We start from the raw sequence: 25968 nt of genomic DNA on the forward strand, positions 1-25968 counted from the left end.
AATAACCAGAGTTCTCAGCTCACTGATCCTCTGGTCTGAGGGAACACAAATTTTACCAGAAATCTGATCTACTTAGAATAATGTATAGCCTTTAATTTGATTAAATTTTCATTTGAAATGGAGATTGTCCTTGTGCTGTTTGTAATGGATTTAGACCACTTTGTCTAATCGGTCTAGCTCTTATCTCTATAGTCCCTTATTTCTTCTCATGCTGTCAGGGGCTCACCACTTTGACTGGCTTGGCTGATGATAGTGTAGGCAGGAAGAAACCCAACCCTGGACCATGAGGGAGAGGCATTTATATAGTTAGACCAAGAAATGTTTCACAAGTGGTATGGGATATAGTCTACTTAGGATTAATGAAGGAAAACAATAAAAAATACAAACTACTGCTGAGAAACAGTTATCCACAGATCTGAAACCATCAGTTTCTTTTCCGTATGTTAAAATACACAATTCTTTAGAGAGCAACTTGAAGTAAATGAAAAAATGACTTCATAATAGTCATTCTTTTCTTTAAAAATCATTTATTGGGGGCTCTTACAGCTCATAACAATCCATACATCAATTGTATCAAGTACATTTGTACATATGTTGCCACCATCATTTTATAAACATTTTCTTTCTACTTGAGCTCTTGGTATCAGCTCCTCATTTTCCCCTCCCCCCCTCTTGAACCCTCATTCTTTTCATAAACTTCAGATTTGTACTTAATGCCTTTTTCTCCCTGGACATCAGAAAGAGCACCTAGGTATTCTGGGAGAAGTTTGCATTTCTCTATCTCAATTTCAGGGGAAAAAACATGTCACTTTCAAATCCCTGCATGATTCTTGTCAGGAACAGTCTAACATGACCTGGCTGGTCCATGGCTTCCTTGTAAACAGAACTGCCACCTATTAACCAAACTGTGTTGACTTCATTTCCTTAATTCTGGTTAGTCAATGAGTTTCAAGGCACCATCCGGACGTTTGGTAAGAAAATGAGCCCCTAGTGGGGTTTCCTTGAATTCTCTACTGAGAACTAAATTCTTTCAAAGGCCTATTCATTTTTTTGGTTTGTTTTAGGATTTTAAATAGACTTTCATTTAAAGATAATTACAATAAGAATACTTATAATGGCAATGGGTTGGATTTGATTTGTTATATTTAGATTAACATAATTGAAAGGGAGTTTTCTTTATACATCATTTTATTGGGAGCTCATATAACTCTTAGGCCAATCCATACATCCATCCACTGTGTCAAGCACATTTGTACATTTGTTGCCATCATCATTCTCAAAACATTTGCCTTCTACTTGAGCCCTTGGTATCAGCTCCTCATTTCCCCCCTCCCTCCTCCCCCCTCCCTCCTTCACAAACCCTTGATAAATTGTAACATATTATTCTTTTGCCATGTCTTACACTGACCGACGTCTCCCTTCACTCACCTTTCTGTTATCTGTCCCCCAGGGAGGGTGTTATATGTAGATCCTTATGATCAGTTCCCCCTTTCTCCCCCCACCTTTCCCTTCCCCTCCTGGTATTGCTACTTTCATTATTGATCCTGAGCTGTTCATCTGTCCTGGATTCCCTATGTTTCCAGCTCTTATCTGTACCCACGTAGATCCTCTCATGTAGCCGATTTGTCAGGTAGAATTGGGGTCATGATAGTGGGGGCAAGAAGCATTAAAGCGCTCGAGGAAAGTTGTCTATTTCATTGGTGCTATACTGCACCCTGACTGGCTTGTCTCCTCCTTGCGATCCTTATGGAAGGGGATGTCCAGTTGCCTACAGATGGGCTTCGGGTCTCCACGCTACACTCTCCCTCCTTCACAATGATATGATTTTTTTGTTCTTTGATGCCTGATACTTGATCCTATCGACACCTCGTGATCACACAGGCTGGTGTGTTTCTTCCATGTGGACTTTGTTGTTTCTCTGCTAGATGGCCTCTTTTTTATCTTCAAACCTTTAAGACCACAGACGCTATATCTTTTGATAGCTGGGTACCATCAGATTTCTTCACCACATTTGCTCATGCACCCACTTTGTCTTCAGCAATCCTGTCGGAAAGGTGAGCATCATGGAATGCCAGGTTATTAGAACAAAGTGTTTTTGCATTGAGGGAGTACTTGAGTAGAAGTTGAGTAGAAGCCCAATGTCCAACAGCTATCTTAATACTAAACCTATAAATATATATACATAGATCTATTTCCCCATGGTCATATATAAATATATTTACATATGTACATGCCTGTATTTAGACCTCTATAAATGCCCTTTGCCTCCTAGGTTTTTTTTTGTTTGTTTTTTCACACCAACAGCCTTACATCATTTATTGTTAAACTTGATTAGGAAGCAAAAAACCAAGGAATAAACCAGATTATTTGCCAATAGAAGTTCAAGTCATCAGATGGGGACAAAATTTGAGCCTGGGAAAATGCCGCCATGCATGCCACCCTTCAGGGGGCTCCTTACAGCCCCAGCTTGGTTCTTCTCCAATGTCTTCTCTTGGAGTTGTACCTGATTTTATTACCGGTTTTCATTCGAATCCATTGGGGAATGGGCCGATTCTGCTTCTGTTTCTTGACCAGGAATCTCTTGATCCTGAAAGTCTTATGAGACGACATGGTGAAGTCGGAGCAGCACCACACTCGGGGTGGCAGAGAAACGGAGAGAGGGAGGAGAGGACCGCCTCCTAGTTTTTTCTCTATTTCCAAAGGCCTATTCTTCTCAGTAACTGAGAACCAGGTCTTCCAACCCATAATAACCAAATTCTCTTTACCTTCTACTGAAGAGGTGGTGGCTGTAGTCATTCTTTGGAAATACTGGAATTCATTCCTGAGCATGGGCCAGGATAGGTAGGTTTCCGTTCTTGCCCATGCCCAAGTTTTGGGACACAGCGACGATGCAGTTTAGTGAAGGATCCATGACAGCCACTATCTCATTTCCATTCCTGAAATCACCATCTCTGGCAGTACCAAGTAACTAAGACATACTCTTACTGTAATTTCTGACTCACAGTGACCTTGCAGGACAGAGTGGAACTGCCCCGAGGGTGGCTGAGACTATCTTCAGAAGAGTAGAAAGTGGCATTTTTTTGTGTGTTTTTAACCCAGGTCTTCTTTTTTTTCCGCTTTATCTGCAGTTCTATGTGAAGATAGAGATATCAGTTTGTCCTTGTTTTACTAATAAAATGTAATTGGGTATCTTAAGTTGATGATCTTGTGATTTAGCTGGGTAAACTATCTTTGTAACAGATCAGTTATTTATATACATATTTTTAAAAGCTTATATTCTAATAGAAGGAGAAGAAGAAGAAGAAAGTCACATCTTCTGTCTGCAGATAGGCTGGTGGATTCAAATTGCTGACCTTGGGTTAGCAACCCCTAACCACCAGGGCTCTTGAAAACACTTGAGTCTAAATCCATCTATCTAAACTTTGTCCGAGGAGCCCCTGGTGGTGTGTGTGTGTGTGTGTGTGTGTGGGGGGGTGGTGGTGGTTACATGTTGGGCTGCTACCTGCCAGATCAGTAGTTCAAAACCACCAGTATCTCCCTGGGAGAAAGAGTTACAGTTTCAGAAACCAACCGGGGCAGTTCTACTCGGTCCCACCGCTTTGCTATGAATCCCTACCAACTCAATGGCAGTGAGAAACTTTGTCCAGGCGTGTGAGAAACTTTGTCTAGGCGTTAGAGCAATCCGTGGAACTTTTGACGTCCGGGAGAGGCACTAAGATAAATGGGTCCGTGGAGTGATTTGTAGAGGGTCAGATGGGCTGAGACAAAGGCTGCCAAAATGGGCTCAAATTCAGCAAGGATCATGAGGGGGTGAGGGGCGGCATAGGACCGGGCAGCTTCAGCCTGTGGTACTCAGAGGGTGGCTATGAATTGGAACCGACTCCATGAGCCCTACCAACAATTTGGAGTCATTTGCCAGGTTTGGGATCATCAACCCTTAGGTTCGTTTCCTTGCCATCTTGGACAGGATGATCCGTCATAACTCGACCGGGAAAGGTTCATTTCCCAATTAAACGTTGACAAGGATGCTAGCCTCTTAGTTGCACCTTCCCTGCTTCCACCTTGCTATGAAAAGGTAGATGATCTAAATGCCCCCAGCTTTCGATCTGGGCCTCCAATGCCAAGTTTCCCTCTCCGCTGCAGAAGCAGCCTCCCGGAATCTGGTTAAGTGTGCAACATTTTCTGAGTAAAGGCAACAGCAGGCGGGACTCCTTTGACAACGAGGTAGGTCCCCACATTTTATTTCCTAGACTTGGCCGGGAAATTGGCAGGGCCTGGGCTGCGGAGAGCCTCGCTGGGCTGGCCGCCCGGCCGGCGGGCCCACGCGGTTTCAGCCTCTTGGGCCCTAACGGGGGCTGGAGTGGCGTCCGGCCCCGCGCGGGGCGCGGCCACCGGTGACGCACGCCGGGGAGCAGGCGCCCGGCTTCCCCGACTGGCGCCCGGCCCCGCCCCGCGCCCCGACCCTCCCGGCGGCCCCGCCCCCTCGTCCAGGGCCTCCCGCCGTCGCCCCCGCCCGCCGCCGCACTCTCCCGCCGCCGCCTCCCAGGCATGGCCCAGGGCTCCGCCGCACTATGGCAGCAGCACGACACAGCACCCTGGACTTCTCGCTCGGCGCCAAAGGTGAGGTCGCGCGCCGCCACCTGCCCGCGGCCCGGGCTCGACCGCGCGGCCACGAACAATGCGGGGTGGCCGCGTGCACCTTCCGAGCCCGCGATCCTGCCCGCGCCGGGCCCTGGCGGGGCCGCCTGGGTGCCCCATGGCCTCGCTGCCCTTCCGGGCCCCAATCGCACGGCGCACCCCACGCGGGCGTGGCCGTAGAGGTCCCCCAGGATTCGCCACCGGGCCAAGGGTGCAGGGGGCTTGCCGCGAGGCGCCGGGGTGCAGGCGGTGCAGCTCCCTCAGGGCCAAGGGGCTTCCCCTCGTGGAGAGGACGCGGCCGGGCCGCCCCGCAGCCCGACGCCCCAGCGCGGGGGGCCAGATCCCCCGGAAAGGACTGGAGGGCCGGGGGTGGGGTGGGGTGGAGGAAACGAGGGTGACGGGGTGGGGGGTTGGGGAGAGGAGGGTGCTGAGTGTACCACTCGGGCCGCTGGGGCAGGGACGGCGAGGTGGGGGACCCAGAAGGGGCCGGTAAGTTAGACGGGCAAGCTGAGCGCGCCCAGGGTGGGGGCGCTGGGGAGGGGCTCTGCGGGCTTTCTCTGGGTGCAGCCACCGTGGGGGAGGGGAGTCGCCCGGCTTTCTTCTGATGGCTTTTCAGCCCCGGACTTGTGCATTCTTGAGCCTGCGCTGCCCACAGGGCCCACATGGGGTGTCTCGCCTGCACCTCGCTTACTTTTGCCCTGTTCTCCCCAGAGCAACCTTCCCCTTACTATATTTCAACCTTTGACTTTTCCTCTGGTCTGTTTTGTGGTTTTTTGTTTTGAACTTACAAGGTTGCATCTTCTCCCCCAAGCGAGTAAAGGCTCACCAAAGGAACACGATTTAATTAAAAGGCGGCTTTGAGTCCTGATTGATCCGTGCTTGTGACCTTGGGCTTATCTCTTCACCTCTCTGAGCTTCATCTCCCTGCTGGTAAAAGCAAAACAAAAAGATGGGTCAGGGATGGGGGTGGGGTGCACCCCTCTCCCCCAAAGGGAGTGGCTGTGAAACTGCGGGACCCAGCAACTTGTGTGTATTTGGCTGGTCAGAAAGTGACTGGAAGACCAGAAAGCATTCCTAGCTCCTGATTTTCTTAGGTGAGGATGAGAAGAATGCAGATAAACTAGTGATTGGGTCCTGGAGCTGGTGGTTTATAGGAAAGCCAAGGTTATTGAGTAACTTTCCTTTATTGCGTGGTGGCCAGTGAAGGTCCTTATTAGGGTTTCCAGCATTCTGTAGTCCCCTTCCAAGAAAAGCCCCAAACCAGAGAACTTAGTGCCATCAAATTGCTTGCAATTCATAAGGACCGTACAGGGCAGAGTAGAACTCCCTCTGTGAGTTTCTGAGAATAGACACCTTTATTGGAGCCCAAAGCCTCATCTTTCTCCCATAGAACTGCTGGCAGTTTCAAAATCCTGACCTTTCGGTTAGCGGCCCAGAGAATCCTATGGTCAGGAATCCTTTCTACTACAGATAGATGGAATCAGAGTTTATTTTTTGGCAAGGATTCCCCACCTGCCATCACCTGAGACTTTATAAGCATTTGTAAGACTTACAACACAAGATTCCCCACCTGCCATCACCTGAGACTTTATAAGCATTTGTAAGACTTACAACAGATTCAGGGTGGGGCATGATGGGGAGGGGGGATCTATAAATATGAGGAAATCATGTTAAAATGTAGATTCTGCTTCTGTATGTGGGGCAGACCAGGGGGTAGGAGGAAGGAGGCACGTTCTTGGCAGGGGGTCGGGCTGGAATGAGCCAAGGTTCTGACCTACTCTCTTTAAAGGTTAGGAGAGTGAAGTTTGAGGGTTCAAGGTCACCCAGCTGAAATAGGAAGTGCCCCTGGCTGGAAGCCACAGCTGAATTTCCTGTCATTTCATTGGATATAGATTTCCTTCTAGGCAGGCTTTGAGGAAGGACCACCTTAGGGTGGGGACCTAGGGCTTCTGATACTTAGATCAGTGGCTGGTGGGTTTTACCAGGGGACCCTTTTCCTTTGGGACTGCCAGGCTGGTAACCACTGTACTAATCCCATGGGGTTTCCTTGCAGGGAGTCTTAATCCTTTCAAGCTTAATTAAGGTGTTGCCCTCAGAACTGGTGATTCACCTTGGGCTCCTCTTCTGCTATTGTGAAAGTAGAGGGGGTAGCTTTCATGTAACTGTGAAGAAAAAAAGAGAATGTTCATACTTTGGGGCCCCACTGGCCAGAAGGGGCGGGGGACAACAAGAGGAAAGGAGGAACTAGCAGGGTTTAAGTCAGTCAGGTGTGGAGGTGGCCACCAGATCATTGAGGTGTGCACAAAGAAAGTAAGAAAGATGGAGGATGTGGTGGAGCCGGGTGGGGGAGGACCTGTAGAACTGAAGGATGTGAAGAGGGAAAGAGAGGAGGTGTCTCTATGCATCCATGTTAGGCTTTTAGACTTTGAGTGCCCTCCAAAGAGAATGGGGACCCTTCCGATACTGTCTCCTCCAATAGTGGGGTGAGCTGTGCTACCCTTCGCGCCTGCAAACATGTTTGTAGACTCAGGAGCTGGCTGGAATGAGATCGGCTAAGCTCTTCTTGGTGTTCAAGAAGAAGGGACACTGGGGGGGGGATCCACATGTGAGGTCTCTAAGACGTTTATTTTAATTGATAATGAGTCAAAAGGCATTACTCTTGGCATGTGAGAGTTGGATGTGACTCAAGCATGAGTCACATGCCTGTGGAGCCTGGCTGCATGCTCTTTCCCCCCTCATTTGTCAGTTCTCTTGAGGCTCCAGTTCTGTGATGCGATTTTAGTGGTATTAAACCAGAACCACTTAGTTATGTCACTGTGTTACTATTCCATATAGCTCATTACCAATGCCAGCCACTTAGCACCCAGCAGCCACTCGCCTCTCCAGGGCAGTTGTGGCCTCCTATAGTCTGACTGATGGGCTGACCCCAAATGTGTGTGTTTCTTCTCTTTTAGGGAGTTCCAAAAATCTCCTATTTGGTCTATGAGTAGACTCGGGTTCCTAGGACTCTTTGAGCATAGGAAACATGGTTTCTCAGCCTGAGAATGGCATGAGCAAACATGTCCCATAGGCCTGTCTGCAGATGACCAGCGTACTCATGTCTTAAGTGCTAGACATACAGCGCTAAGGAGCCCCCAGCCTCTGCCTGCTCCGTTGGCACAGGCCTCCCCAGGGCCTCGAGAGGGCCAGCATTTCTTTCACTGTCCAGTCCCATCTCCTGGGCAGGAAGCCTCTTGGCAGGCAGACCTCCGGGGTCTGTGTCCCGGGCACAGTGCCCCTGTGTCATGGATGGAGGCTGAAGTTACAGGAACATAAAGTGAGTGCCCGGAAAGAACAGACGTGTGTTTTCTTACAGTTCAGGAGTCGTGGGCCAAGCGCGAGGGGAAGGCTCTCTGTGGGCACTGGGGTGATCCCCCTTAACCCCTTCAGCTTCTGCAGCTCGTGCCCTGCCCATCCTTCCTCAGTTCCTCGCTTCTTCTTTCTTCTGTTTGTGCTTTCTTCCAGGTCTAAACTGCTCTTTCTAGAACTCGGAAGTGATTCCTTTGGGGGCACACCCTACACAGAGATGACCTCGTCCCAGACAGGCTCGTAGCCCCAGGCGGGCTGGGTACCCTGCCATGCCTACCTATGGCCACAGGCTACCTGACCCATAGGGTTTCTTAAGCTGTAATTTAAAACAGGAAGAGGTCACCAGGTCTTTTGATTAGCCGTTGAACATTTAACTGTGGCAGCATCATGGCTCATTTTTCACAGCTCTAGGAATTACGGTTCCGATACATATGCGTGTGTCTTGGGGGGGGGGGCAGTGCACATTCAGACTGACAAAATGTAGACATGTCATTGGGAAAGACAAGTTATTAGATGGAAAGGACAGCATGTCTGCTATAGTAGAGGGTCAGCCAAAAAACGGAGCGAAAGCCACCACAAGATGAATGGTCACAGTAGCTGTAACAGAGGCCTCACCTCATGAGGTGGCCTGGCACAGAACTCCGCAGTGTTTCCTTGTCTTGTGGAGCCGACAAGAAGGCAACCAACAAGACGACATGACTTGGCCCACAATCAGAATCTAAGCTGATGTCCCTCCCCCAGTCCAAGTTCTTAGACCCCCCTGGCTTGTACCCATTGACCTCCAAGTTATGATACGCTAGACTGGAGACAGAACTGGGACCACAGGGAAGGTATATTGTGGATTCCTTTCAGATGAGTAGGCTTGCAAAACATCTCTTTGAAAAACATAAAAGCCAACATTTATTAATTGCCTCCGGTGCTAAATTGCCCAAGTGAATGACAGAGGAGTTTTAACATAATCCTCCCCCTCCCATCCAACCCATTTAATGGGTGAGTAAATAAGCCCATTAAGTCTCCACCTTTTAAATGGTGTAGTTGAGATTCAAAGCAGGCCCCTGCTATTTTCACAAATGTGAAACCTTGATAGGTTGGTTGGTTCAGACTCTAAGGCATTTATTCAGGGGTGGGGCGGGGTGGGGTGGGGGTGGTGGGTGTACGGTGTGTGTGTGTGTGAGGGAGATTTTGTTCCCCAGAAGACATTTGGCGAAAGGGCCGGAACCATTTTTAGTTGTCACGACTTGGGCAGCAAGAGGAGTTATTAATTTACTTCTAATGCGTAGAGGAGGAGTCTTGGTGGAATAGCATTACACCTAAATGTCTGCACTTAGACACCACCGGCACCTCATGATCGCACTGGCTGGTGTGCTTCTTCCATGTGGGCTTTTTCGCTTCTGAGCTAGATGGCTGCTTTTTCACCTTCAAGCCTTTAGGACCCCAGACACTATCTCTTTTGATAGCCGGGCATCATCAGCTTTCTTCGCCACATTTGCTTATGCACCCATATGTCTTCAGCGATCCTATCATGGAGGTGTGCAGCCAATGATATGATTTTTTGTTCTTTGATGCCTGGTAACTGATCCCTTTGGGACCACTTGATCACATAGGCTGGTGTGTTCTTCCATGTGGACTTTGTTGCTTCTGAGCTAGATGGCCGCTTGTTTATCTTCAAGCCTTTAAGACCCCAGTCACTATCTCTTTTGATAGCCGGGCACCATCAGCTTTCTTCACCACATTTACTTGTTCACCCACTTTGGCTCCAGCCGTTGTGTCGGGAGAGCGAGCATCATAGAGTTCCAATTTAATAAACGAAAGTATTCATGCATTGAGGGAGTGTTTGAGTAGAGGCCCAAGGTCCTTCCGCCACCTTAATATTAAACCTATAAATGTAGACACTTAGATCTATTTCCCCATCCTCATATATATGTTTGCATGTACATGTCTTTGTCTAGACCTCCATAAATGCCCCTTGACTCCCAGCTCCTCTCAGCTTCCTCCATCTCCCTTGACTTTCCTCCTGCCCCACTACCATGCTCCGTCCCCACCTGGGATACAGCTATACCTCTTCTCTACGCAACCTTACCCTTAATCATTCCCCATCAGGCCTGCCACTCCCCCCTCACTACCATTTTGGGTCCCATGTTGTTCCCTTGTCCCTGTGTTTATTAACACCACTTCCTTACCCTCCTCCCCCTCCCCCACCCGGAACTGTCTGTCCCATTGTTTTTCCTCCAGATAGTTCATCCAGCCTGTCCTCTTCAGACAGACCTGTGGAGACACTTACATGCACGAAAACAAGACAGAGGAAAACAAAGCAACAGTATACAACCAGACAACAAAACAACAAAAACAAACCACTGACAAAGAACAAAACAAAACACTTCCCAAAAGAAAGGCTTGTAGTTGGTTTAAGGATCGTTTGCTGGCCCTTAGGAGCATTTTCCAGTCCAGTCTGCTGGGGCACTACGCCCTGGCCCCAAAGTCCACTTTCAGCATTCCCTGGGGACCTTGCCACTCCATTCCCTTGCTGTTCCACTGCACTCCCCCAGTGCTTTGCCTCGTGTGGTGGGATCAGGTCAGGTGCAATTCCCACACTGTGTCTCCGGTGCTGTCCCCTGTATTGCCCTTAGTCACTGAGGGGCATCATGTCTCATAGCCATGTTGTTCTCTCTGTGGACTGGCTGCTCTACTCAGGAACATCATCCTCACGGCCTGGTGGGTCAGGCTGTGTTCCAATGTCTCCTCCTGCCCCTTCATCTGCTCCCGTGTGCTCTGATCAGATATGTCCGTCTCCCGGAGCTGCAGAATCGATGTCATCCTTTGAAACAAATTCTTTTCGGGGGAGGGGCAGGAATCCACTTCATTTTTGGTGCTGGGGCCAGCCTCCCAGACCTCTCCACTGGTTCCCTACTCCACGCCGGGATATTGCATTCACACCTTGTGGCACTGGGTTGAAGTCTGGTCCCACTTTCCCTGTGGAGATATAAGCAATACCTTCCCCTTGGGTGGATTAGTGACCCATGCCCCCACTCCCCTTTTCTTCCTTATATTCATCCTTTTACTTTCCTTTCCCCACCTCCTCCACTATTGTCTACCATGTGCATCCCTGGTTTTGGACTGGTCTCTGCCATACTACACAGTCTTCACCCCAAAAATGTTTGTATACAGTAGCTTTTTCCCCTATGCCACTTTTGCATTAAAAAACAATTTGGAAAAAAAAAACAATTTGGAAAAAACATTTTCTGCTGTTACTTTAACCACAGGCCGGGGTGTGTATGTGTGTGTAAATATGTGGGAGCGGGAAATGCTTGTGGGGCCTCACTCGAGGTTTACTGATCCTCACCTTGTGGGGAGGACCTCTGGTGGCGCAGTGGTTAAGCGTTGTGCTGTAAACGGAAAGGTTGGTGGGCTGTTTAATGTTGTTTTACCTCTGTCTTTGGTCTTTTGTAATGACTCCCCATTGCAGTGGCGACACACGACTCACAGACAAAATCCCTGATTCAAGCTTTAAGGAAATTAACAGGCTCAGAGTTGAGCTGTGTATCAGGACATGTTACCAAAGTCCGGTCCAATCTGCTGATAAATGCTCAAAGGACATACCATTCTGCTGTCAGCTCCCTGAATTGAGTGCCCAGAGGCACCCTAGTCTGCCATGGCAGCCTCCAGCAGGAAGCGCTCTTCCTTACTGGCACCGTGGGTTGGGAAGTCATCACTGTTCCTATGCTGGACCTGCCGCTGCTCCTCTGATGGTGTCGCTGTCTTCTGGCTCCAGGATGGTCACTGCGGGTGTCTCTGGGGTGCAGAGGCCACGCTCCACTCCTGGTTCTTGATGGTAATGAGATCCCTCTTCCTGCTTCTCAGAGGATTCATTGTGTACACAGCATGAGGGCAGTTCCAGGACAGCCTGTTGGCAATTACTCGCTGGTGAGTCCTATCAGTATCTTTCTTTCCCCACCTCAGCAGACCCATTCAGGGAAGGGTCATTTGGTGACACTTGTTCTTTTGCTTCTGGAAACATTAAAGCCGAGAAAACCCTGCAGGGAGAGTTCAGAAGTCCTATGGGGTCACACTATAGGGCAAAACTTCCCACCTAACAACCACCATTTTGAGGGGCCTGAGCTTGAGGTTCTGGAATTTGCATTTTAGCCAGCCTCCTCTAAGGGATTCTTTTGTTGCTTAAAAGTCTATTGTTAGGTGTGCTCCACTCCCAAGTCCATAAACCACAATGGAAAGTTAATTACAGATAAAAGTTTCCACGTTAAACTCTTGGTGGGCACCCATGTTTCTCCCATTAGGAAGACCGGTTGAATCTGGCTGTAAACTCTCAGATTCATTATGCCATGGGTATGGGGTTTATTAGGGAAGCAGCAGGTTACAATTTAGGATCAGACATGACTTGGCACAATTCTTCAATCAGGATGACTTCTTAGCAATGCCCCCAGGCCCATAGGGCCTTGGTCCCAGAACCCTTTGGCGCTGGTCCTGACTGGGCTAGTGTTATAAAGTTTGTTTAGTTCTGTGGTTCAGTGCCTAGGGGCACTCCACTCTACCACTCAGCCCTGACTCCAAAGTACTACTCTAGCTCCCCGGGTCAGCTCCACCAAATGCACAGAGGCACGGTATTCAGTTTCCTTAGTCTGTGTGCCTGGAAGTCCACTGCAATGGGTCCTGCTTCTACTGCCACCATTTCTCTCTACGGCTCCATATTAATTGCTCACCAGCTCAATCGGGTGGTACAGGAGATTTCCAGCGCAGGGACCCCGTGTCCAAAGGATGAGCTTCACTCCTTGCGCTTCTTTCCTGCTCCCATTTCTTTGCCACCGTCTCCCATGTGCCTCCAATTGTGTGATGATCAGGATCGCCATCCCCTTATTTAAAAAGCCTTCCATGGGTCCCAGTTAAGGGTAAAGGGGTAAAGCTAAATTTAAATTCCATATCAGCATGCCCCAAATTCTTGATACCTCATTGATTGTCCTTCCCCAACACATATGTCTCACACCCCTTGTGGTTCCAAGTAGCCAGGAGGTCCCTGGCCTCAGAATTTAATAGTTTTGGATGGGAAGCCTGATGATTCAGGTAGTTGGGATGGGGGTGGGGCACATCACCTCTTTACATGGGTCTTTTCCTCCCGTAGTTAATTATATGAAAGTGTTTTATGGATTGCTTATTTTCATGTTTGGGGGAGGTCCCTGTGTGTATTCTTGTTCCTGTCTGCTATCATTTGGCATGTTCTATTGCTTTGTTGTGATTTTTTAAAAGTTCTATTCCAATTCTGAAAAAAAAATTAAAGAAAGATTCTTAATTGCACTAATCTTGCTCCATCTGACTCCAGGCTGAATAATTTCATGTTGCTGGGAATTAGTTTTGTGAGCTTGCCATTAAAAAAAAGTATGTCATAATGATTCTTTCCAGGGTGTAGTTCTTAACATTTTTAATACCCATTTCTTTAAGCTTGAAGAGCTGCTTATGGTCAAATTAGTTTGTGCGTTATATCAAAGAAACTTTATGTTGTTCTCATAACCTATCACCCATGGGGGATGTCCCAAGCTCCGGTAAACCAAGAGGAGGTGATTTTTTTTCCAGGTAGTTTGAAGCTCCCCAGGAGGTACCACATATACTCATGTATAAACCGAATTTTTCAGCACATTTTAAATGCAGTTTGGTGGTAAAATTAGGTGCCTCGACTGACAGGTTGGTCTACACTCGTATGCAGTCACCACTCCTGGCCATGGAGTCCATGCCGAGAGCCACATAGGGCAGGGTAGAACTACAACTGTCCCTTTGGTTGTCAACTACTGACTTTTCGGATCAACGCGTCAGGGTACCCAGGCACTGAGGTAGTTGTTCCGGGGATGCTTTTCCAGTTTTCAGTAGAGGAGTTACAGAATTGTCTTTGAGCCTTAGTGTACAGGAATCAGGTAATCAAATTTGAATCAGTAATTGAAGACTTTTCACTGTCTTCTTAGGAGATGAAGACTGAAATGCTCTGGGGCCTAGAACAGCTTTGAGAAGTGAAGGTCGCAGGGGGAAGCTTTGGAATTCCGGGTTTTATCATTTGGGTTGTGGTTGGGAGTTCTGTTGAAGAACTTGCTTCATAAAAGCTCTTCTTGAATTTCATGTGATTTTGAGTCGTGGTGATTCCAGGTTCACAAACCTACCTTTGTAGTGTGGTTGTAACCCAAGCCTGCTGGTGTGCAGAATGGCTCCAACCTCCCTTTCATGGCCGTTTGGTTACAGGTTCAGCTCTTTTGAAAAACTGGGAAACCCATTCAGCTGAATCTGTACACCAAGTCTGTCAACCATGCACCAGTGCAGTTTCAACCCCTGAAACGTGGTCCTTTTCCGGATCTCAGGAAAAACAGGGCTCAAGTCCCAAGGTGTGGTGATCGGGGCTGTCATGACTGCGACAGTCATCTGTGTTCCTGTGGGAACTAGCCACTGAGCTAGTGTTCATAACGTGAGCAAGTGTGTTTAGGGACGAAGCCGCAACACAAAAGGAGCTGGGAACATGTTCTAGATTCCAGGACTGACTTGGCTTGGCCGGTAGATAGCGGGAACCCCTTTATTTCTCTCTGCAGGAAGGTGCTAGTGATACCCAAATCCCACACACAGTGTTGTTGGGTGGGATGTCCAATAAAATGTGTGGGAGGCTGTCAAGTGATACATCAAGTACTTAACACTAATTGCACCGCCCGGGGCTGAGCGCTTTGAAATTGAGCCAGTGGATAAAAATGCTCATTTATAAAAAGGTGTAAATTTAACTTACTGAAAGATAAAGGAAAGTTCTCTTGGCCAAAGAAGAGGCAGGAAATAATGGGTTGGCATGTGACTTGCAGGCTAGTCTACTTTCTTTAAAGGACTCCACATTATCCCCATCTCCACGATTTATTTGTTGTCTTTAATTGCAAGTTAGGCGAGGGTTTACATTTTAGTTCATCAACTTTGTATTCAAAGGTTTAAACTTCTAATTATCCCCCCCCCCTCCAATAGTTTTCTCTTCACCCACTCCTTGATTTTTCTTCTCCCTCCTGTGGACTACTGTATCCATTTCACCCAAGTGAACTCCTTCAGCAGCCTTAGCCCATTGATTCGTAGCCATCCCTCTCCCCTCATCGGTTGACTCATAATATTGGTTCTTTTGTGATTAGCTTACTCATTTTTTTAAAGTGCTCCATTATGTGTCTACACCACCCACAAAGCTATTCAAGTAAAAATTGTAAGATACATTGATTTGCAAATGATCACCCAACATGTCTGTGTTGCATGATCGCATTACTACAAATTTCTTCAGTGGGAATCCTGAACCATTTCGAGGACATTGCCTTGTCTAATTGTTCTCAATTTTATCTCTAGGTTCTCCTATCCATTGCAAGGGCTACACAGAACTCCGACAAAATTCATGATTAACAGGCTTATTAAAGAAATTAACAAGTTGTATTGTCAGTGAGAACTGCTCAGGGATGAGTCATTTTTTAGAACTTGTAAAGTTTTGTCAAGTCTGTTCATAAATGCCCACAGGACATACCATTCTTCCATAAGCCTCAGCCTAAAGGTATTCAGCCTAAGCGCCCTGAATTAAGTGCCCAGTGGCATCCCCCACTCCAGTTCGCCTCGGTCCCACATCTGTGGGTCAGGAGGCCCCCATTTCCTAGCTAATTGTCAGTAGCACCCCACTCTGCAAGCCAGCCTCCGGCACGGAAGCACTCAGCCTGACTTGCTCTGGGAGCTGGATGTCCACCACTGTGCTCCATGTTCTGCCTGCTGCTGCTCCTCTGGTGGAGGAGCCTGACTGTGCGGAGGTCTCAGGTCCAGGGACCCCGATCTACTCCTGGTTCTTGCTGGTAATGCGATCCTTTCCCCGGCTGCTCAGTGGGCTTCTTTTATACACCAGCAGGGTTTGCAATTACTCACAGGTGAAGCCTATCCATAACTTTCCCCACCTTCTTAGCAGACCCATGCAGGGAGTGGTCATTTGGCTGGAGTTAGAAACTTCGACTGGAAAAATTCACAGTTATCTGTCAATGCTGACTCAAAACGATCCCCCCCTGTGGGTTTCTGAGACTGTAATTGTTTACAGGAGGAGTAAAAAAAACCCTCTTTTTCCCGGAATTGCTGCTGGTGGTTTTGAACTGATTGTAGCTCAATACTTGACCACTATGCATTCTGGCCATCATAATAAAAAATTAAATTAACTAAGTAATTCACTACCCCTACCGACTTTCTTATATTTAACAGCAAATGGTCTCTTCTGAAGGACTGCAAATCAGAGTGATCAAGCAAGACTGTAGTGCTAAAAAAAAAGCCAAAACAGACTGTCGTGTGAATAGCCAGTCCCAATCTTTTTCTCTGCCCGCTTTGCGGTCAGGAGGTGACCGTGTGTGTCTCAAATGGGGAATTATTTTGACTACAGAGGAGGCTGTCCAGACTGGGACTGGAAACGCATTTTGGGAAACAATCCTGGTGAAGTATTTATATACGGGTTAATGATCATCTTTGAATTAAATTACCCTGCTGCGAAGTGGCCCAGATCTGAGGTTTCGAGGGCGAGGGTTGGGGCCTGTCCAAGTGTATGTTTGATGTTCCCTACATGAATTTGTCTCATTTGGAACAGGTGCAGCACTTACATCAACCTATGCTTCTTGGGGTGTCATGTCAGAATGTGATAGGACTTTTTTTTTCTTTAAAGCATTTCATGAAATGTTTTTGTTTTGTTTTCTCTCTTTGAGAGGTCTGGCTTTACTGGAAGAGACTACAGAAGCTGTTCAAGTAGTGGTGGGTGTATTTCGCTTTTCCTGTTTTACATGTTTATATGTTTAGCTTACGTGTAAGTATAAAGAAAAGGAGAACCCCATGCTTTTGTTTATTGCCAGTTTTATTGACATGATTTACACGCCATAGAATTCAATTGCTCAATCCTTTCATCATATCAAGGAGAATTGTACAATCTTTACCATATCGATTTTGCAACCCCCCCCATGGTTCAATCGCCTATAAAATGAGTTGTGCAGTCACATGCTGTTCTAGTGTCCCCTCCCCCCTCCCCCCTTCATTTCTTATTCCCGAAATCCCCTTTCCTGTGAGGACCCAATCTGTAAATTTTATCTTAGTAAATCATTTTATTGGGAGCTCTCACAGCTCTTAGAACAATGTATACACCAATTGTATCAAGTACATTTATACATATGTTGCCAACATCATTTTCAAAACATTTTCTTTCTACTTGAGCTCTTGGTATCAGCTCCTTCCTCCCCCCCTCCCCTCCCCTCCCTTTCCCTCCCACCCTAATGAACCCTGGGTGAATTATAAATTATTGTAAACCATTCGTTTGCTGCCTCCCTTCACCCATAGTTTTGCTGTTGGTCCCCCTGGGGTGAGGGGGCCATAGGTCTACTTGAAGAGCCCTTATGGCACAATAATTCAGCACTTAATTGCAAACCAAATGACCTGGCCACCTGCTCCCAGCAGGATTTCAGTGTAGGCAATCCTATGAGACAGTTCTACTCTGCCCGACAGGGTTGTTGTGAATTACGAGTTGACTGGACAACACACGCTGTAGCACATCTTCTTGGTGGATCGACCTTACCCCCTTATGTAATGTCTTCTATCTGTGGTAATTTCCTCTACTCTGAAGTCTACATGATCTAATATTAGGTCATTCCTGCTGGGTTTTTTTCATTCCTGCTTTTCTTTGGTTGGTGATATCTTTTCACATCTGCTATAGGTTGAATTATTGCCCCCTTCTCCCTAATGTTTTTAAAATCATAACCCCTCCATTGCACGCTACGGAGCCAATTCTCCCTAATAGCGACCCTATAGGACAGGGTATAAGTGTCCCTGTGGGGTTCCCAAGCCGGTAAAACTTTATGGGAATAGAAATCCTCATCTTTGTCCCAACAAGAAATGGGTGGTTTCAAACTGCTGACCTTGCCGTTTGCAGCCCAACGTGTAACCACTATGCCACCAGGATACCCATAACCCCTCTCTCTCCAGAATCCCAGTGGAAACAGACTTTTATTTTGTTATGTTAGTAGGGTTACATTTGTGTATGGCTGAAACCAATAGAGAGAGAGAGAGTCAGACAGACACACACACACACACACACACACTCACTCACTCACTCACTCACTCACTCACTCACTCACTCACTCACTAAGGACCCAGAGAAGGAAGTGCAGCTTGGGAGGATTGTCACCCGCCAGGTCACATGCAGGAACTGAGGACCTTCCCTCCAGCGACACCTTCCCCTAGATCTGGAGTCCTGAATTTGGACTTCTAGCCTACTGCTTCGGGATTTATGTTTTAACGGCACTAGGAACCTATGCCAATGTATTCTGTTTCGAGCATTCTAGTTTCCCCGCCTCCTCTTTCTCTCATCTTTGCTTTAGAGTAAATGTTGACTTTTGAGTCTCATAATTTTGTTCAGTAGATCACCACCATACTTACTGGTAACAATCTTTATTTCAAGTGCCAGTCTGGTCATTTTGCTTAAAAGGCCATCTCAGGATAGTTCCACTTAGGGGTTTCAGGAATATCTCAGGGTGATCATCTTGGAATCCTCTAGCCTCAACCGGTTCCGGAAGTCCTCCCTTTTTGAGGAATTTCTGTTCTACTCTGCGTTGTTTGGCCCTTCTGTTGGGATGCACCAGTTGTGGTGTGGCCCTGAGCTGCACGGTCGGTAGGGCTACTGGTTGTAGCCCGGCACCATCTAGTTCTTCTGGTCTCAGGGTAGATGAAGCTGAGCCTCAGGTAGGCTATTAGTCCTGTAGATTAGTTTTTTCTCTGTGACTCTGGTTTTCTTCTTACTCTTTTGCTTCTGATGAGGAGAAATGAATAGTTGTATCTTCAACGGCTGTTCATTAGGTTTTAGACCCCTCACTGGGATGTAGAACATGAACTTTGTGAACTGTGTTAAGGTCAGTTGACCGAGTTGCTCCAGAAGCTAAGGTCCTAAATCTTTAAATCTAGAAAAGCAATCTTGCAAATTGTGTCTGAGAAATCTCTGTAGTTGGTTTTCTGTGAATATGTGATTGTATACACATCTGTAATTAGATGCATCTCTAGAAATCTATCAATGCGTGCATATGTACACACACTTACAATGCTGTCCTCTCCTTGCTTGGATGGTTTTGATTTGTGTCCTTTATCTTTCACCTTTGTACTATTCCTGAGGTTCACTTGTCTTTTTATTGCCGCCCCCCTCCCAACTGGTGCTGTGTATCTTCTTGGAGGCCCATTCTCAAGCGGGCAGTACTGGAATAATGAGTTTGTTGAAAGTGTCCCGGCTAAAAGCTAGGCGAAGAGAAGATGGAGACCCCTCTTTAAGAACAGCTCTGAAATAGATGGGATTTTTAAAAACACACTTTTATTGGCATAAAATTTACATATCGTACAATTCAATATTTCAATCGCTCAATCATATCAAGGAAAATTGTACCATCATTACATCAATTTTAGAACATACCCCTCCTATGGTTAAATCACCTTTAAAATGAGTTGGGAAATCACAATCAGTTCTAGTGCTCCCTCCCCCCTCCCACCTTCATTATTGACTCCCGAAGTCCCCTTCCCCTTGCCATCACCCACTGCCCCCCCAGCCCCGTGTCCCCTATAAGTCCTTGCATCAGTTATTATCACTCTGCATCCATTCCTCCTGTGCTTCGCAAACTGGGAAAACCAACGAACACAATAAAAAACAAAAACTGAAGGAAGGTGGTAAGGATCAGTAATAATATAAAGACAAAAATACAAACAATGAGTGAGGAAGAAAAGACCCCTAACAAGATTCAAAAAACCAGGGAAGAAATTTCTATCTTGGAGCCAGTAAGAAAGGCACTTGTACCCAGAACAAATTCAGGTCTTGTCTATAGGGAGGTCAATTGGCCAAGTATTGAGTTCAATCCAGCATTCTCAAGATTACAGTGGTCTCTGTCTGACAGTAAGCCTGTTGCAGACTTTTGCCTGTGGCTAGAGAGGATCTGCCAATGCCTCAGTCTGACCAGATACTCGGCAGATGGGCTTTGGGCTCCCACTGACCTCCATAGCCGTCTCCAAATTGGGTGTTCATATATAGATGGGATTTTTGACATCACTAAATTTATAGTCACATTGTTTTCTCTTTGGAAATGAGACAGTTGATTTACATGGAGCCTGACCTCAAAGCTCAAAGTTGATTTCTTTATAGCGTCAAGGATAATAAACACAACCTGTGAGGTGTTGTTTCTATTTCTGCTTAGCGTAAGGGAAACTGGTATTGTCGGGGTGCTGGGAAAGCATGCGAAGGAATTTCAAAAAGTAATGGAAAAACAATTTCAAGATAATAGGATTTTTTCCATGAAGCCCCCTCATACTTCCTCCTTCAAGGACAAAGTGGCAATCTTGGGAAAGCAATCATGTTTTGGGCAAAGACGGTGCCAGCAACTTTGGTGTATCCTGGTGTTGTCTGAATTACTATTCTCTACTTGATCTCTAGCTACGAATATCCATTGCAAGGTCTACCCAGAACTCGGACAAAATTGCTGGTTAAAAGGGTTATTAAGGAAACTATGTCAGTGAGAAATGCTGAGGGTTGAGCTGTTCATCAGGGTATGATGTTGCAACGTTCTTTTCAGTTTGTTATTAAACGCCCAAAGGGCAGACCCCTCAGCCATCAGCCTCCACCCTAAGGCATTCAGCTTAAGCAGTGTATGGCAGAAAATCCAGCTCCCTGAATTAAGTGCCCAGAGGCAGCTTACTCCATTCAACGTCAGCCCAAAGGCAAGTCCAACTTCCCCAATTCAGCCAGCCTCCATAAACGCTCTCGGCTCTACTTGCTGTGTGAGCAGGGAAGTCCGTCATTTTGTACCATGCTCTGGCTCCTGGTTCTGCTGCTGCTCCTTTGACGGTCCCCCTGCCTTCTGGCGCCAGGAGGGCCACTGTGAAGGCATCTGGGGTCCAGAGGCCACGGTTCCCCACTGGCGCTTGCTGGTAATGAGATCCCTCTTCCTGCTCCACCGAGAGTTCATTTTATACACAGCAGGATGGCACTCCAGGGAAATCCTGTTTGCAATTACTCACAGGTCAATCCTTAGTATCTTTCCCCACTTCTTACCAGACTCATGAAGGAAATGGTCATTTGGTGGGAAGTATTAGTCTTGGGGCTAGAAGAGCCACATTAAATAATTCACTGTCCCTCCAATCCCTGCTGCCTGTTTTCACCCTGCCATTCTGAGATGAGGCTGTGGATGTAGGTGGGGTCTGGGGTCCTTTAACCGGGGTTGCGATGGAGGTGAAGGTTTACAGGACACATCATTAGTTTTACATTCAGCAATTTATACACATTGTGTTTCAACTCATCCATCGCAGTCCTCTCGAACCATTGCTTATCCCACTTCCAGTGTCTCCTGTCTCCATGCCTCCTTTCCTAACTGATGTCCTTGGGCAATTGCTGCCCTTTCGATTGCTGGAGGGGCGACTAAGGGCCATAGTCTTGGGGTGTCTCTGTCCTGTCTGTCTGACCAATAAGCTTGGCCTCGTTTATGATTTTGAGTTCTGTTCTACATTTTTCTCCTACCTCTCTCCAGGACATTCTAAAACCATCTGGACATCACTTTTGAATTACCAGCCAGGGCTGGGTATTTTACCAGGTCCAGATGCCTAATGAGGTCTGTCTTCTCTTGTCCTCTAACCTCAAAGAGCACGCTCTCTCCACTTTGTTCTTTGGCCATTTCCTGGCGCATGCTGCTCTACCTGGGTTCATGTCACTTCTCTTAACTTTTCCCAGTTGAGTTGTTGGTCCCGCTTGCTTACTTTTCCGTGGCCCCAGCCTTGAGAGTTCACATAGATCTCCTACATTCAAGACACCTATCTGGGCCATTCACTTAGATCGGTGACAACTCTTGGCCCAAGTGTACACCTTCCATTTCTCCTAAAACATGTTCTTTACACCTATTCTGTCCACACATCATGGGACACCTATATAGCTTGAATGATTACTCATGAGGGGAGGCCAAATGGCCTTGGTTGGAAAGTCCAGCCGTTATCACTATCTCTCCTTTCTGTGCATTTTCTTTGTTGTTTTTTTTCCTCCCTAAATCTTGGTTCTCATCCCATGCGGCTTAAGGCAGAAGGCGAGGGCAAGAGGGTTTAAGGTGTTTTACAAAGGCTGCCCGAATGCTGCTCCTCCAAAGCCAAGGTCACGTGGTTGTGTCCTTTTATAAATCTCTGGCGTTGTGGAGCAATGGGCCTATCCTACCACAAATAAGAGCTCAGCCTCGGATTAGTGTTCAATTTATAAACGATCAAGAGGGATTAAGATGGTGTGTCATAACGTATGTTTTTAGAAACTCTGTAATTTCATAAGGGTGTTGTTGGCTCCTGGAGGGTCTGAGGACAATGGTGAGACCCCTCCCATGCTCAGTAGGTGTTTGGGGTGTCAATGCCAGCATGTGGGGGCAGTAGAGCCAGCCCCATGTGTACGCGGGGAGTGCCCCTTTAACTGCTCTTCCTTTCTGTGGGACAGGTTGGCGGGTCAGAGAAATAATTAGCAACCCACTTAGAATTAAGCAAGTTCTGCTGGAACCGGGATTTTAAGAAAGACTCCCTGTGACGTGCGTTGTAAACATTCCCGTATGGTTTTCCTTAATGCACGTTGGCATGGCACAAGCTTGGGTGTTACTGATGTGTTGGTGTTGTATCCCACCCACTTCAGTCAATCCAACTCTGACCAGGCTTTTTTCCTTGTCTGTAGTTAATTTCCCCCAATTTGGTTGCTGTTCCACATCAGAAGCCTCACATCCAAAATTAGTTCTCCAAATGGTTTGCATCATTTTCCCTTGCTGTAACTGGCAGCTCCCCTGGTCCTTGTTGCTAACGCAGCCCCAGAGGCCTCGGCTTAGCCTGCTTTCCTTAGAAGAGGGCGCTGACCTCCAGGGCAAGGGCACTGCCATCCGTGCCTGTGTGTAGCAGACACTTCTGCTCACTGAAGAGTGGGACAGTGGGAACAGATAGAGAAACCCACCCTACACAGCCCTGTGTGGTCTGGGGTGCACCCACCTTCCTTGGTCGGCGAGTGGTGGAGTGGAGGGGAGAAAATCTCTTCTCTGGGAGTCTCACTTAGAGTGAGAGTAACCATCTATGGGTGCTGTAATGATGTGTCACCTACTGAGTGGCTTAAAGGAACAGACATTTATAATCTCACAATTCTAGAGACTATGAATCTGAAATCAGGATATTGGTCATGTTGATTCCTTCTATAGAGAGTGGGGTGACCACGAGACTACAATCAGATACAGGGCTTCTGAATGGATTTGTGAAAACAGCTATGAGAATGACCTTCAACTGCCCGGGAGTATAGGTTTTCTTCCTCCTTCCTACCTGGCCCCTGAAGTCTCCAATTTCGCATTCTTTGGTTCTGGAAAAGGATAGCTGTTACAGGCCCTTTGCGCTCTCTTCGGTGGCTAGCCGCTTTCTGTGTTGTCTTCCCAAGAAGAGAGGCCAAGTCCTTGGGAGGAGAAGGAAGAGGAAGGGAAGGTCAGGGGTCAGACTTCCCAGATGAGAGGAATCTCCAGAGGCATGGTTTGAACGGGGCATCACGTGGGACAATGTGTGGGTGTGGCGGTGGAGCCGGAGAATGAAGTGGGAAGGAGGCCTTTGACCTTTGACACTGCTTGCCAATGTGTGGAATGGGCGGGGTGGGGAGGGAGTCACCAGAGTAGGAGGTGGGCTAGTAATGAGCCTTAGCACTTGCCGATGTGGTGTAATGATGGGAATAATTAACCAGCCCTTGGAGCTTAGCTAGCTGGGCCGCTTGTGGGAGAAACACCGAGAAGAGCAGAAGGTTCAGGTGGGGAATGTGGTTGATCCTTGGCGAGGTGTGGCGGTCTAGCCTTGACCATCAAAAAAGCTGCGTGGGAGTCTGGATGGAATTACGTCGCCTCAAACTATGAATTATACCATCCCAGTGTCTCTGTCTGAGGCTGTGAATCCCATTTGGGGGCTGTATGGTTTTCTGGTATGTGAACAAGGCAAGGTGTGTTTTGGACATAGAAACAGATGAAACAAGCAAGGAAGCAGACATGGGAGAAGAGAGACGCCAAGCTACATGGAGATTGATCGCCAAGGAACCAGGAAACAAGCTGAAGAGCCAGAGGGAGGGAAGGACCGCCCCCCACAGGATCAGAGATACAGCCTTTTGCGAGAGCATTGCCCTGGGTTTGAACTTCTAGCCTTCTAAGTGGGAGAAAATAATTGTGTTTGTTCGAACCACTCAACTTGGGATATTTCGGTTACAGCAGCGCTTGGTGACCAGGCTACTTGATGAGAACAGAAATTCCTCCTTATTTTCTTTCATAAGCTTCAATGTGAGGGAACGACCTCAAAGGAACAAGAACCCAGGTCTGCGGTTCTAACCCCCTCACTTTGCAGAGAATATAGTTGACTAAACATATACGAGATGGGCAGTGGCCTGGAAATCGGGACAATGTTTAGTGGACAAAGGACACATTTTTGCCCTGGGAGAGGCCAACCACTCTGTTTTGAGCGAAATACTTCACTCCCCTGTCTGCTCAGTGAAGTGAATTATGTAAGAATTTGTGCCAAACAGCATTGTACATGAGCCTTATTATTAGAAGATCCTACTTTTGTGAAACTACTTATATGCCAATGAGTTCCTTTCCCAGTCAAGGTTGTCACGAGGATGCCCAGAGTAGCTAAGTTAAACAAGACTGATTGGTAACCCCCCAATTCAGTGGTCCTTTATGGCTTCATACAACAAACATAGCATTAATTACCGTATATACTCGAGTATAAGCCAACCCGAATATCAGCCGAGGCACCCAATTTTACCACAAAAACTGCATTAAAATGTGCTGAACCAATGCCCATCTGTAGACAACTGGACATCCCTTGCAGAGGGGTATTGGGGAGGAGATGAGTCATTCAGGGTTCAGTGTAGCAATAATGAAACTCACAACCTTCCTCTAGTTCTTAAACGCTTCCTCCCCTCCATCTATCATGATCCCAATTTTCCCTTGCAAACCTAGTTAGATCAGAGGATGCACAGTGGTACAGTTGGGATCTGGAAACAGGGAATCTTGGACAGATGAACCCCTCAGGACCAACAGTTAGAGTGGCGATACCGGGAGGGAAGGGGGTATAGAAAGGGGAACCGATATTGGGGATCTACATATACTCTCTGGGGGATGGGCAACAGGAAAGTGGGTGAAGGTAGACGCCGGGCAGTGTAAGATAAAATAATAATTTAAAAATTATTAAGGGTTCATGAGGGAGGGGGGAATGGGAAGGGAGGGAGGGGGAGGGAAAAAAGGAAAATGAGCTGATTCCAGGAACCCAAGCACAAGGCGAAGTTTTAGAATGATGAGGGCAACGGATGTATAGGGGTGCTGTACTCAATTGATGTATGTGTGGATTGTGATAAGAGTTGTATGAGCCCCAATAAAATGATTTTAAAAAAAGATATGACAAAATATTAATTTATCAATTATCAAGGGTTCACAGGGGAGTGGGAAGTGGGGAGGAAGGGGGAAAATAAAGAGCTGATACCAAGGGCTCACGTAGAAAGCAAATGTTTTGAGAATGATGAGGGAAACAAATGTGCAAATGTGCTTGACCCAATGGATGGATGGATGGATTGTGATAAGAGTTGTACGAGCCCCTAATAAAATGATTTTTAAAAATGTGATGAAGTACTCGGCTTATAGATGAGTGTATACGGTAGCTTAGTTTCCATTACATTACCACTCGTACTTGGAAGTGCTGTGGCTATCTCTCTCAGCATCCCTATCCTCAAAATATCTCTGATTGTATGCATTTGTGGCATCGCTGTCTCGTGTTTCCAATTTGTGAACGCTCTGACGCCAGCCTCGTTTTTGCACTCCTAGGCGGACTGTGTGCTAGTGCTGAACGAATTGTGTTCTCTCTCCCCAACCCCTCCCTTGAGGATGGGCACTGCAGATGTATACCAAGCATGGTTGGCAGCAGTTTGATGAG

The 25968-nt window shown here is 47.1% G+C and overlaps 1 protein-coding gene and 1 pseudogene across 1 annotated transcript in view; one reads left to right on the forward strand and one right to left on the reverse strand.

Annotated features, from left to right (window-relative positions):
- Positions 1-643: 643 nt before the first annotated feature.
- On the reverse strand, positions 644-2911 carry LOC142433185 (dihydrofolate reductase pseudogene; annotated as a pseudogene).
- Positions 2912-4366: 1455 nt separating this feature from the next.
- SMS (spermine synthase) overlaps positions 4367-25968 on the forward strand; it is a 63021-nt gene continuing 41419 nt past the window's right edge. Inside the window, exon 1 of the mRNA XM_075538812.1 lies at positions 4367-4620. Within this exon, the coding sequence (XP_075394927.1) occupies positions 4572-4620 (49 nt within the window). The 5' untranslated portion in view covers positions 4367-4571. The remainder of the gene's footprint in view (positions 4621-25968) is intronic.

Source organism: Tenrec ecaudatus, chromosome X, assembly GCF_050624435.1.
Source record: "Tenrec ecaudatus isolate mTenEca1 chromosome X, mTenEca1.hap1, whole genome shotgun sequence".
Classification (NCBI taxonomy): domain Eukaryota; kingdom Metazoa; phylum Chordata; class Mammalia; order Afrosoricida; family Tenrecidae; genus Tenrec; species Tenrec ecaudatus.